At 53.1% G+C, this 14,213-nt stretch overlaps 1 protein-coding gene across 1 annotated transcript in view; it reads right to left on the reverse strand.

Annotated features, from left to right (window-relative positions):
* Window positions 1-14,213, reverse strand: part of PRPF31 (pre-mRNA processing factor 31) — an 83,690-nt gene that overhangs the window by 18,686 nt on the left and 50,791 nt on the right. Inside the window, exon 10 of the mRNA XM_075329066.1 lies at window positions 1,404-1,531. Within this exon, the coding sequence (XP_075185181.1) occupies window positions 1,404-1,531 (128 nt within the window). The remainder of the gene's footprint in view (window positions 1-1,403; window positions 1,532-14,213) is intronic.

Genomic DNA, 14,213 nt, shown 5'->3' on the forward strand with positions numbered 1-14,213 from the left:
CATGCAATACAAGCAGCATAGAAAAAAACCTGTGCCCCAGCACCCTTGGTTTTCTGCTGCTGTAGTCTAGCCATTCCAGAAGAATATAGCTAAGACTAGCGACTGTACAGTGCAATGTATAGCATATCAGCATAAACACAAATGAACACCTCAGTCGTGCAAAACAAGCAGCCTAGAAAGCCTGTGCTTTAGCACACCTGCTTTCCTGCTGCTGATGTGTCGCTCCCCCAGCGGGCATATAGCGACCTATGTAGTTAAAAACAACACATGTATACACTGCAGTTATATCGTGGTCAGCACTATGTGCCTCTTACCGCCCGCCTATAAGCGGGTGTATGATCGCCACCGTCCTGCCTTGGAGCCGAAAGTCCGAGCTCTGCAGTAATGGCTGCCGGCTTCTTCCCCAGCTCATGTGAGGAGGGGCGGGCCGTGGGCGTGCCCCCAAGGCAGAGCGGGAATCCGGCGTCCGACAGAGTGCAGTGAGAGGGCTGGAGCATGTAAAAAAGGCTCCAGCCCTCGGCGCTGCTGATTGCTCAGCGCCTGTCCCCTTCCCTGAGTGACAGGGAGGGGGCGGGAACGAAGCGGCACTAGGCCGCAGAAGCCGGGGACTGGAGTTATAAGCGCCGCCGCCGTAAAAGCGCGGTCGGCGCCCAGTCCCCGGCGAACTACAAGTCCCAGCCGCGCCGCCGCTCCCGGAGCGTCCGGCGCGGTAGTTCCCAAAACACAAAGTCACTCAGCAAAGCTGCAGTGACTGTAACCCTTTACTGTCCCCGGCGCACTAGCACACCCAGCAAGTCTGGAGTGTGCTGTGCCTGTGTGTACGGGGACACAGAGTACCTGTAATGGTGCAGGGCCATGTCCCTGAACGGTACTCCAGCTCCGTATCCAGCAGGTTCAAATGGGTCTGTGGATGGAGCCCGGCGTCAGAGCTTTGAGGCCGGCAGGATCCCACTTCCTCAGAGCCCCTCAGGGGGATGTGGAAGGAAAGCAGCATGTGGGCTCCAGCCGCCGTACCAGCAATAGGTACCTCAACCTTACAACACCATCCAGGGGTGAGAAGGGAGCATGCTGGGGACACTATATGTGTCCTCTTTTCTTCCATCCGAAATAGTCAGCAGCTACTGCTGACTAAAATCTGTGGAGCTATGCGTGGATGTCTGACCTCCTTCGCACACAAAGCTAAAACTGGAGAACCCGTGATACCACGGGGGGGTATAGCCAGAGGGGGAGGGGCCTTGCACTTTTTAGTGTAGTGCTTTGTGTGGCCTCCGGAGGGCAGTAGCTATACCCCAATCGTCTGGGTCTCCCAATAGAGCGCTGAAGAAAACACAAATTACAAAAATTGTCTAAATATGTATTTTTTATAATAAAGATTAAATTAAAGATTATTTAATAATCCTCACCTGCGGCCGCCACGTTTCTTCCTCTGTCCATCAAGAGGTGCCGGCAAAGGTTTCACCTGCTTGACAGGAGGAGGTTCTTGCCACTTATCAAACTTCCTTTCGATCTCCTCTTTTAGATCATAGCCAACCTGTAAAGAGGAAAACCCAAGGGGGTCAAATTCCATAGAAGAATAGATATCTATACATTATAAGAAAATAAGACATCACACATGAGGGCAGACAGGTACAGCGATTATAGGATGGGACTAGATGTATATAACGGCTGGTCACAAACTAATCAGAAGATGCTTTCAACATTACAAGTGTCTTCTGTTGCATCTTCCCCTCTATGTAACAGCTGCAACCAAGAGGTTTCTGTACAAGTAATGTCCCTTTAAAAAGGGACTGTCAGCACAGAATGACTGTTCAAACCAAGTACCAGTGTTTGGTGCACCCTTGTGGAGGCCAGATATTTAAGTGCACCTTCCCACCTGTTTGCTTTCCATCTATGGCTACTTTCACACATCCGGATTTTTGCTCTGCGGCACAATACGGCGTTCTGCAGAAAAACCGCAATCGGCTTTTGTAACGCCGGTTGCGTTTTTTTTTGCATAGACTTACATTAGTGCCGTATTGTGCCGCAGGGGCTTGCGTTCGGTCCGGTTTTTGCCGCATGCGGCAGATTTAGCCGATGCCGCGGCCGGATCGAACGTTCCCTGCAACGTTTTTTGCTCCGGCAAAAAACACCGCATCACGCCGCATCCGGCCGCTGCGGTGCATTTTTCAATGCATACCTATGTAGGCCGGATGCGGCGCGATGCGGAAAAAAACGCATCCGCTCGCCGCATGCGGTTTTTTCCACTGCGCATGCTCAGTAGCATGCCGCAACCGGAAAAAAACGGACGGCCCGCATGTAAAAACTTATGCAAAGGATGCGGTGTTTTCGCCGCATCCGTTGCATAATTTTCACAGCCGGATTGAGCCGCAGTGCTCAAACCGGATGTGTGAAAGTAGCCTATCTCCTCCCTTCTCTGTCTCTGAATCCAGAGCGATCAAATTAGAAGGTGAGGATAGACTGAAAACAAGTAGGTGGAAAAGAAGGGAATTTTGTTTACTTACCGTAAATTCCTTTTCTTCTAGCTCCAATTGGGAGACCCAGACAATTGGGTGTATAGCTTCTGCCTCCGGAGGCCACACAAAGTATTACACTTAAAAGTGTAAAGCCCCTCCCCTTCTGCCTATACACCCCCCGTGCTCCCACGGGCTCCTCAGTTTTGGTGCAAAAGCAAGAAGGAGTAAAAGTTATAAATTGGTTTAAAGTAAATTCAATCCGAAGGAATTTCGGAGAACTGAAACCATTCAACATGAACAACATGTGTACACAAAGAACAACAGCCCGAAGGGAACAGGGGCGGGTGCTGGGTCTCCCAATTGGAGCTAGAAGAAGAAGGGAATTTTGTTACTTACCGTAAATTCCTTTTCTTCTAGCTCCTATTGGGAGACCCAGACGATTGGGTGTATAGCACTGCCTCCGGAGGCCACACAAAGCATTACACTAAAAAGTGTAAGGCCCCTCCCCTTCTGGCTATACACCCCCAGTGGGATCACTGGCTCACCAGTTTTAGTGCAAAAGCAAGAAGGAGGAAAGCCAATAACTGGTTTAAACAAATTCACTCCGAAGTAACGTCGGAGAACTGAAAACCGTTCAACATGAACAACATGTGTACCCGAAAAACAACCAAAAATCCCGAAGGACAACAGGGCGGGTGCTGGGTCTCCCAATAGGAGCTAGAAGAAAAGGAATTTACGGTAAGTAACAAAATTCCCTTCTTCTTCGGCGCTCCATTGGGAGACCCAGACGATTGGGACGTCCAAAAGCTGTCCCTGGGTGGGTAAAGAAATACCTCATGTTAGAGCTGAAAAGACAGCCCTCCCCTACGGGGAGGCAATTGCCGCCTGCAGGACTCTTCTACCTAGGCTGGCGTCCGCCGAAGCATAGGTATGCACCTGATAATGTTTGGTGAAAGTGTGCAGACTCGACCAGGTAGCTGCCTGGCACACCTGTTGAGCCGTAGCCTGGTGTCGTAATGCCCAGGACGCACCCACGGCTCTGGTAGAATGGGCCTTCAGCCCTGATGGAACCGGAAGCCCAGCAGAACGGTAGGCTTCAAGAATTGGTTCTTTAATCCATCGAGCCAGGGTGGCCTTGGAAGCCTGCGACCCTTTGCGCTTACCAGCGACAAGGACAAAGAGTGCATCCGAGCGGCGCAGGGGCGCCGTGCGGGAAATGTAGATTCTGAGTGCTCTCACCAGATCCAACAAATGTAGATCCTTTTCATACCGATGCACTGCATGCGGATAAAAGGAAGGCAAGGAGATATCCTGATTAAGGTGAAAAGAGGACACCACCTTAGGGAGAAACTCCTGAATGGGGCGCAGCACTACCTTGTCCTGGTGGAACACCAGGAAAGGAGCTTTGCATGACAGCGCTGCTAGTTCAGACACTCTCCGAAGAGACGTGACCGCTACCAGAAAGGCCACTTTCTGTGAGAGTCGAGAAAGTGACACATCCCTCAGGGGCTCGAAAGGCGGCTTCTGGAGAGCAACAAGGACCTTGTTTAGATCCCACGGATCTAACGGCCGCCTGTACGGAGGTACGATATGACACACCCCCTGCAGGAACGTGCGCACCTGAGAAAGTCGCGCTAGACGCTTCTGAAAAAACACGGATAGTGCCGAGACTTGCCCTTTAAGGGAGCCGAGCGACAAGCCCTTTTCCAACCCAGATTGCAGGAAGGAAAGAAAAACAGGTAACGCGAATGGCCAGGGGGATACTCCTTGTGCAGAGCACCAGGATAAGAAAATCTTCCACGTTCTGTGGTAGATCTTAGCAGAAGTGGACTTCCTAGCCTGTCTCATGGTGGCCACGACCCCTTGGGGTAATCCTGAAGACGCTAGGATCCAGGACTCAATGGCCACACAGTCAGGTTCAGGGCCGCAGAATTCCGATGGAAAAACGGCCCTTGGGACAGTAAGTCTGGACGGTCTGGTAGTGCCCACGGTTGGCCGACCGTGAGATGCCACAGATCCGGGGCGACGAGTATGACGCGGCCGCAATCGGATCTGATCTTGCGTAACACTCTGGGCAAGAGTGCCAGAGGTGGAAACACATAAGGGAGCCGGAACTGCGACCAATCTTGCACTAAGGCGTCTGCCGCCAGAGCTCTTTGATCGCGAGACCGCGCTATGAAGGTCGGGACCTTGTTGTTGTGCCGAGACGCCATTAGATCGACGTCCGGCACCCCCCAGCGGCGGCAGATTTCCTGAAACACGTCCGGGTGAAGGGACCATTCCCCTGCGTCCATGCCCTGGCGACTGAGGAAGTCTGCTTCCCAGTTTTCTACGCCCGGGATGTGAACTGCTGATATGGTGGATGCTCTTTCCTCCACCCACATCAGAATCCGCCTGACTTCCTGGAAGGTTTGCCGACTGCGTGTCCCTCCTTGGTGGTTGATGTATGCCACCGCTGTGGAGTTGTCCGACTGAATTCGGATCTGCTTTCCTTCCAGCCACTGCTGGGAGGCTAATAGGGCAAGATACACTGCCCTGATTTCCAGAACATTGATCTGAAGGGTGGACTCCTGCTGAGTCCACGTCCCTTGAGCCCTGTGGTGGAGAAAAACTGCTCCCCACCCTGACAGACTCGCGTCTGTCGTGACCACTGCCCAGGATGGGGGCAGGAATGATCTTCCCTGTGATAATGAGGTGGGAAGAAGCCACCATTGCAGAGAGTCCTTGGCCGTCTGAGAAGAAGGGAATTTTGTTACTTACCGTAAATTCCTTTTCTTCTAGCTCTTATTGGGAGACCCAGACGATTGGGGTATAGCTACTGCCTCCGGAGGCCACACAAAGCACTACACTAAAAAGTGCTAGGCCCCTCCCCTTCTGGCTATACCCCCCGTGGTATCACGGGTTCTCCAGTTTTAGTGCCAAAGCAAGAAGGAGGAAAGCCAATAACTGGTTTAAACAAATTAACTCCGAGTAACATCGGAGAACTGAAAAACCGTTCAACATGAACAACATGTGTACCCGCAAACAACAAAAAAATCCCGAAGGACAACAGGGCGGGTGCTGGGTCTCCCAATAAGAGCTAGAAGAAAAGGAATTTACGGTAAGTAACAAAATTCCCTTCTTCTTCAGCGCTCTATTGGGAGACCCAGACGATTGGGACGTCCAAAAGCTGTCCCTGGGTGGGTAAAGAAATACCGCATGTTAGAGCTGCAAAACAGCCCTCCCCTACGGGGGTGTCACTGCCGCCTGCAGGACTCTTCTACCTAAGCTGGCGTCCGCCGAAGCATAGGTATGCACCTGATAATGCTTGGTGAAAATGTGCAGACTGGACCAGGTAGCTGCCTGGCACACTTGTTGAGCCGAAGCCTGGTGTCGTAATGCCCAGGACGCACCCACGGCTCTGGGTGAGTGGGCTTTTAGCCCTGAAGGAACCGGAAGCCCCGCAGAATGGTAGGCCTCTAGAATTGGTTCTTTGATCCATCGAGCCAGGGTGGCTTTAGAAACCTGCAACCCCTTGCGCGGACCAGCGACAAAGACAAAAAAATGCATCGGAACGGCGCATGGGCGCCGTGCGGGAAATGTAGATTCTGAGTGCTCTCACCAGATCTAACAAACGTAAGTCCTTTCCATACCGGTGAACCGGATGAGGACAAAGGGAAGGCAAGGATATATCCTGATTAAGATGAAATGAGGATACGACCTTAGGGAGAAACTCCGGAATGGGGCGCAGCACTACCTTGTCCTGGTGGAACACCAGGAAGGAAACCTTGGATGACAGAACTGCCAGCTCAGACACTCGCCGAAGCGATGTGAACGCAACGAGAAACGCCACCTTCTGTGACAGGCGAGAAAATGAAACTTCCTTCAGAGGCTCGAAAGGCGGCTTCTGGAGAGCAACTAGTACCCTGTTGAGATCCCATGGATCTAACAGCCACTTGTACGGAGGTACGATATGACAGACCCCCTGTAGGAACGTGCGCACCTTAGAAAGACGTGCTAGACGCTTCTGAAAAAAAACACGGATAGTGCCGAGACTTGCCCCTTAAGGGAGCCGAGCGACAAGCCCTTTTCTAACCCCGATTGCAGGAAGGAAAGAAAAGTAGGCAATGCAAATGGCCAGGGAGACCCTCCCTGAGCCGAGCACCAGGTTAAGAAATTCTTCCACGTTCTGTGGTAGATCTTAGCAGAAGTGGACTTCCTAGCCTGTTTCATGGTGGCAACGACCCCTTGGGATAATCCTGAAGACGCTAGGATCCAGGACTCAATGGCCACACAGTCAGGTTCAGGGCCGCAGAATTCCGCTGGAAAAACGGCCCTTGGGACAGTAAGTCTGGCCGGCCTGGTAGTGACCACGGTCGGCCGACCGTGAGATGCCACAGATCCGGGTACCACGATCTCCTCGGCCAGTCTGGGGCGACGAGTATGACGCGGCTGCAATCGGATCTGATTTTTGCGCAGTACTCTGGGCAAGATTGCCAGAGGTGGAAACACATATGGGAGCCGGAACTGCGACCAATCTTGCACTAAGGCGTCTGCCGCCAGAGCTCTGTGATCGCGCGATCGTGCCATAAATGCCGGGACCTTGTTGTTGTGCCGAGACGCCATTAGGTCGACGTCCGGCACCCCCCAGCGGCGACAGATTTCCTGAAACACGTCCGGGTGAAGGGACCATTCCCCTGCGTCCATACCCTGGCGACTGAGGAAGTCTGCTTCCCAGTTTTCTACGCCCGGGATGTGAACTGCGGATATGGTGGATGCTGTGCCCTCCGCCCACATGAGGATTCGCCGGACTTCCTGGAAGGCTTGCCGACTGCGCGTCTCTCCTTGGTGGTTGATGTATGCCACCACTGTGGAGTTGTCCGACTGGATTCGGATCTGCTCTCTTTCTAGCCACTGCTGGAAAGCTAGTAGGGCAAGATACCCTGCCCTGATTTCCAGAACATTGATCTGAAGGGTGGACTCCTGCTGAGTCCACGTCCCCTGAGCCCTGTGGCGGAGACAAACTGCTCCCCACCCTGACAGACTCTTATCTGTCGTGACTACTGCCCAGGATGGGGGTAGGAAGGATCTTCACTGTGACAATGAGGTGGAAATACGCCACCATTGCAGAGAGTCCTTGGCCGTCTGGGAAAAGGAGACTTTCCTGTCCAGGGAGGTTGACTGCCCGTCCCATTGGCGGAGAATGTCCCATTGAAGTTGGCGCAGATGAAACTGCGCAAAGGGAACTGCCTCCATGGCTGCCACCATCTTCCCTAGGAAGTGCATGAGGCGCCTTAAGGGGTGCGACTGGCCTTGAAGGAGAGACTGCACCTCTGTCTGCAGTGAACGCTGCTTGTTCAGCGGAAGCTTCACTATCGCTGATAGAGTGTGAAACTCCATGCCGAGATACGTTAGTGATTGAGTCGGTGACAGATTTGACCTTGCCAAATTGATGATCCACCCGAAAGTCTGGAGAGTCTCCAGCGTAACATTCAGGCTGCGTTGGCATGCCTCGAGGGAGGGTGCTTTGACGAGTAGATCGTCCAAGTAAGGGATCACCGAGTGTCCCTGAGAGTGCAAGACTGCTACCACTGCTGCCATGACCTTGGTGAACACCCGTGGGGCTGTCGCCAGACCGAATGGCAGAGCTACGAACTGAAGATGGTCGTCTCCTATCACAAAACGTAGAAAACGTTGGTGCTCCGTAGCAATTGGCACGTGGAGATAGGCATCTTTGATGTCTGTTGAGGCAAGGAAGTCTCCTCGAGACATTGAGGTAATGACGGATCGGAGGGATTCCATCCGGAACCGCCTGGCGTGCACATGATTGTTGAGCAGTTTTAGGTCCAGAACAGGACGGAAGGAGCCGTCCTGTTTTGGAGCCACAAAGAGATTGGAGTACAAACCCTCGCCCTCGTTCCTGAGGGGGGACAGGGATCACCACTCCTTCTGCTCTTAGAGCGTCCACCGCCTGCAGCAGGGCATCTGCTCGGTGGGGAGGTGGGGCCGTTCTGAAGAATGGAGACGGAGGACGAGAACAGAACACTGTCCTGTGCACGTGAGCACAATGTCCGTCACCCACCGGTCTGTGACCTGTGGCAGCTAAATGTCGCCAAAGGCGGGGGAGTCTGCCATCAACCGCGGATGCGGAGAGAGAGAGAGAGAGAGCTGAGAGTCATGAGGAGACCGCCTTGGTAGCGGTTCCTCCGGCTGCCTTCCTTGGGCGTGATTGAGCCCGGCCGGAATCTGAGCCCGTCTGAGGTTTTGTAGCCCTTTTGCACGAGGACAATTGGGACCTGCCCGAGCTTGGGAAGGACCGAAACCTCGACTGTACTTTTAGGACAGCTTTAATAGGGTAAGTCGCAGTGCAAACATTGCGGGGTTACGGACGCCTCTGCGGTACAGATGTACATGTGCTCAAGGCCAGCTGCGCAAGAACAGCTGAACAGGTTAGGTTGCCTATACGGCTGTGAATGCCGGAGCAACCGACACGCCGATAGCCTCCTAGACAGATTTCAACCAGAGTCCATCTGTCTGTGAATGGCAACTTTAAGTGAAGCCCCATCTCCAGTGCAACTATGTCTCTAGACGCAAGCCTGGAGATTGGAGAATCCACCTTTGGACCCTGGGTCCAGCGCTTGACCACGTCAGGGGAAAAGGGATAACGTGTATCTTTAAAAAAAAAACGTTTGGAGAAAACGCTTATCTGGTAAGCGTGGTGTTTCTGGACTGCTTCTCTGAAGTCAGCGTGGCCAGAAAAATACTCCATATCCGTTTGAGATACTGAAAAGGGACTTCTCCTGCTGTGAAGCCGACTCCTCCACTGGGGGAGCTGAGGGAGAAAGATCCAACCTTCCATTGATGGACGCTATAGGATCATTCCGTATGGCGTTACCATCCGGTGTATCCGGATTGCGAGCGATGTCAGGATCAAAGTCCTGGAGAGCTGCCTTATCATACAGAGAGTCCTCCTGGGACCCCCCCGTTCCAAATGAGGTTGGTCAGGAAGATTGCCCATGGCCTGTCTGGACTGCAAGTCTCTATCTTATGACAATATATCTGTCGAAACTGCAACTCCGTCCCTGTCCTTGGACAGGGTTGACAGGTGGTTTCTTTGGCCACGACTAGTAGAGACCCCGGCAGACGAAGTGCTAGACACCCCGGCAGACGAAGTGCTACAGGGGAGCATGCACACAATGGGACGGTGTCATGAATAGCATCCCATGTAGTAAAAACAGCACTGAAAATCTGTGTTGCTTTTTTGCCGCTGCCGACTAGCCATCTAGAAGTATATAGCCAAGAATGGTGACCGTACAGTGCAATGTATAGCATACAAGCATAAAGTACAAATGAACACTGCAGCACAAGCAATACAAGCAGCATAGAAGCCTATGCCCTGGCACCCCTGCTCTTCTGCTGCTGTAGACTAGTCATCTAGGGGAATATAGCCCAGAAGAGTGACCATACAGTGCGATGCATAGCATACAAGCACAAGTACAAATGCACACTGCAGCCCATGCAATACAAGCAGCATAGAAAAAAACCTGTGCCCCAGCACCCTTGGTTTTCTGCTGCTGTAGTCTAGCCATTCCAGGAGAATATAGCTAAGACTAGCGACTGTACAGTGCAATGTATAGCATACAAGCATAAATACAAATGAACACTTCAGTACGTGCAATACAAGCAGCATAGAAAGCCTGTGCCTTAGCACACCTGCTTTCCTGCTGCTGATGTGTCGCTCTCCAAGCGGGCATATAGCGACCTATGCAGTTAAAATACACATGTACACACTGCAGTATATATTGGGGTCAGCACTATGTGTGCCCCTTACCGCCCGCCTATAAGCGGGTGTATGGTCGCCATAGTCCTGCCTGGTTGCCGAAAGTCCGAGCTCGGACTGCAGGAATGGCTGCCGGCGTCTTCCCCAGCTCGTGTGAGGAGGGGCGGGCCGTGGGCGTGCCCCAAGTCAGAGCGGGAATCCGGCGTCCGACAGTGTGCAGTGAGAGGGCTGGAGCATGTAAATAAGGCTCCAGCCCTCGGCGCTGCTGATTGCTCAGCGCCTGTCCCCTTCCCTGAGTGACAGGGAGGGGGCGGGAACGAAGCGGCACTAGGCCGCAGAAGCCGGGGACTGGATTTATAAGCGCCGCCGCCGTAAAAGCGCGGTCGGCGCCCAGTCCCCGGCGAACTACAAGTCCCAGCCGCGCCGCCGCTCCCGGAGCGTCCGGCGCGGTAGTTCCCAATACACAAAGTCACTCAGCAAAGCTGCAGTGACTGTAACCCTTTACTGTCCCCGGCGCACTAGCACACCCAGCAAGTCTGGAGTGTGCTGTGTCTGTGTGTCCGGGGACACAGAGTACCTGTAATGGTGCAGGGCCATGTCCCTGAACGGTACTCCAGCTCCGTATCCAGCAGGTTCAAATGGGTCTGTGGATGGAGCCCGGCGTCAGAGCTTTGAGGCCGGCAGGATCCCACTTCCTCAGAGCCCCTCAGGGGGATGTGGAAGGAAAGCAGCATGTGGGCTCCAGCCTCCGTACCAGCAATAGGTACCTCAACCTTACAACACCATCAACGGGTGAGAAGGGAGCATGCTGGGGGCCCTATATGGGCCCTCTTTTCTTCCATCCGAAATAGTCAGCAGCTACTGCTGACTAAAATCTGTGGAGCTATGCATGGATGTCTGACCTCCTTCGCACAAAGCTTGAAAACTGGAGAACCCGTGATACCACGGGGGGGTATAGCCAGAAGGGGAGGGGCCTAGCACTTTTTAGTGTAGTGCTTTGTGTGGCCTCCGGAGGCAGTAGCTATACCCCAATCGTCTGGGTCTCCCAATAGAGCGCTGAAGAAAGGGAGACTTTCCTGTCTAGGGAAGTTGTCTTCCCGTCCCATTGGCGGAGAATGTCCCATTGAAGTGGGCGCAGATGAAACTGCGCGAACGGGACTGCCTCCATTGCTGCCACCATCTTCCCTAGGAAGTGCATGAGGCGCCTTAAGGGGTACGACTGACCCTGAAGGAGAGACTGCACCCCTGTCTGTAGTGACCGCTGCTTGTCCAGCGGAAGCTTCACTATCGCTGAGAGAGTATGAAACTCCATGCCAAGATACGTTAGTGATTGAGTCGGTGCTAGGTTGGACTTTGAAAAGTTGATGATCCACCCGAAAGTCTGGAGAGTCTCCAGCGCAACATTCAGGCTGTGTTGACATGCCTCTTGAGAGGGTGCTTTGACAAGTAGATCGTCTAAGTAAGGGATCACCGAATGTCCCTGAGAATGCAAGACTGCTACCACTGCCGCCATGACCTTGGTAAAAACCCGTGGGGCTGTCGCCAGACCAAATGGCAGAGCTACGAACTGGAGATGGTCGACTCCTATCACGAAACGTAGAAAACGTTGGTGCTCTGTAGCAATCGGCACGTGGAGATAAGCATCCTTGATGTCTATTGATGCAAGGAAATCTCCTTGAGACATTGAGGCAATGACGGAGCGGAGGGATTCCATCCGGAACCGCCTGGCGTTCACATGCTTGTTGAGCAGCTTTAGGTCCAGAACAGGACGAAACGAGCCGTCCTTTTTTGGAACCACAAAGAGATTGGAGTAAAAACCTTGCCCTTGTTCCTGCAGAGGAACAGGGATCACCACTCCTTCTGCTTTTAGTGAGCACACCGCTTGCAGAAGGGCATCTGCTCGGTCGGGATGTGGGGAGGTTCTGAAGAACCGAGGCGGAGGACGAGAACTGAATTCTATCCTGTACCCGTGAGACAAAGAAGGGAATTTTGTTACTTACCGTAAATTCCTTTTCTTCTAGCTCTTATTGGGAGACCCAGACGATTGGGGTATAGCTACTGCCTCCGGAGGCCACACAAAGCACTACACTAAAAAGTGCTAGGCCCCTCCCCTTCTGGCTATACCCCCCCGTGGTATCACGGGTTCTCCAGTTTTAGTGCCAAAGCAAGAAGGAGGAAAGCCAATAACTGGTTTAAACAAATTAACTCCGAGTAACATCGGAGAACTGAAAAACCGTTCAACATGAACAACATGTGTACCCGCAAACAACAAAAAAATCCCGAAGGACAACAGGGCGGGTGCTGGGTCTCCCAATAAGAGCTAGAAGAAAAGGAATTTACGGTAAGTAACAAAATTCCCTTCTTCAGCGCTCTATTGGGAGACCCAGACGATTGGGACGTCCAAAAGCTGTCCCTGGGTGGGTAAAGAAATACCGCATGTTAGAGCTGCAAAACAGCCCTCCCCTACGGGAGTGTCACTGCCGCCTGCAGGACTCTTCTACCTAAGCTGGCGTCCGCCGAAGCATAGGTATGCACCTGATAATGCTTGGTGAAAGTGTGCAGACTGGACCAGGTAGCTGCCTGGCACACTTGTTGAGCCGAAGCCTGGTGTCGTAATGCCCAGGACGCACCCACGGCTCTGGGTGAGTGGGCTTTTAGCCCTGAAGGAACCGGAAGCCCCGCAGAACGGTAGGCCTCTAGAATTGGTTCTTTGATCCATCGAGCCAGGGTGGCTTTAGAAGCCTGCAACCCCTTGCGCGGACCAGCGACAAGGACAAAAAATGCATCGGAACGGCGCATGGGCGCCGTGCGGGAAAAGTAGATTCTGAGTGCTCTCACCAGATCTAACAAACGTAAGTCCTTTCCATACCGGTGAACCGGATGAGGACAAAAGGAAGGCAAGGATATATCCTGATTAAGATGAAATGAAGATACGACCTTAGGGAGAAACTCCGGAATGGTGCGCAGCACTACCTTGTCCTGGTGGAACACCAGGAAGGGAGCCTTGGATGACAGAGCTGCCAGCTCAGACACTCGCCGAAGCGATGTGATCGCAACGAGAAACGCCACCTTCTGTGACAGGCGAGAAAATGAAACTTCCTTCAGAGGCTCGAAAGGCGGCTTCTGGAGAGCAACTAGTACCCTGTTGAGATCCCATGGATCTAACGGCCGCTTGTACGGGGGTACGATATGACAGACCCCCTGTAGGAACGTGCGCACCTTAGAAAGACGTGCTAGACGCTTCCGAAAAAAACACGGATAGTGCCGAGACTTGCCCCTTAAGGGAGCCGAGCGACAAGCCCTTTTCTAACCCCGATTGCAGGAAAGAAAGAAAAGTAGGCAATGCAAATGGCCAGGGAGACCCTCCCTGAGCCGAGCACCAGGTTAAGAAAATCTTCCACGTTCTGTGGTAGATCTTAGCAGAAGTGGACTTCCTAGCCTGTTTCATGGTGGCAACGACCCCTTGGGATAATCCTGAAGACGCTAGGATCCAGGACTCAATGGCCACACAGTCAGGTTCAGGGCCGCAGAATTCCGATGGAAAAACGGCCCTTGGGACAGTAAGTCTGGCCGGCCTGGTAGTGACCACGGTCGGCCGACCGTGAGATGCCACAGATCCGGGTACCACGATCTCCTCGGCCAGTCTGGGGCGACGAGTGTGACGCGGCTGCAATCGGATCTGATTTTTGCGCAGTACTCTGGGCAAGATTGCCAGAGGTGGAAACACATATGGGAGCCGGAACTGCGACCAATCTTGCACTAAGGCGTCTGCCGCCAGAGCTCTGTGATCGCGCGATCGTGCCATAAATGCCGGGACCTTGTTGTTGTGCCGAGACGCCATTAGGTCGACGTCCGGCACCCCCCAGCGGCGACAGATTTCCTGAAACACGTCCGGGTGAAGGGACCATTCCCCTGCGTCCATACCCTGGCGACTGAGGAAGTCTGCTTCCCAGTTTTCTACGCCCGGGATGTGAACTGCGGATATGGTGGATGCTGTGTCC

This window comes from Anomaloglossus baeobatrachus, chromosome 11 (assembly GCF_048569485.1).
Source record: "Anomaloglossus baeobatrachus isolate aAnoBae1 chromosome 11, aAnoBae1.hap1, whole genome shotgun sequence".
Classification (NCBI taxonomy): domain Eukaryota; kingdom Metazoa; phylum Chordata; class Amphibia; order Anura; family Aromobatidae; genus Anomaloglossus; species Anomaloglossus baeobatrachus.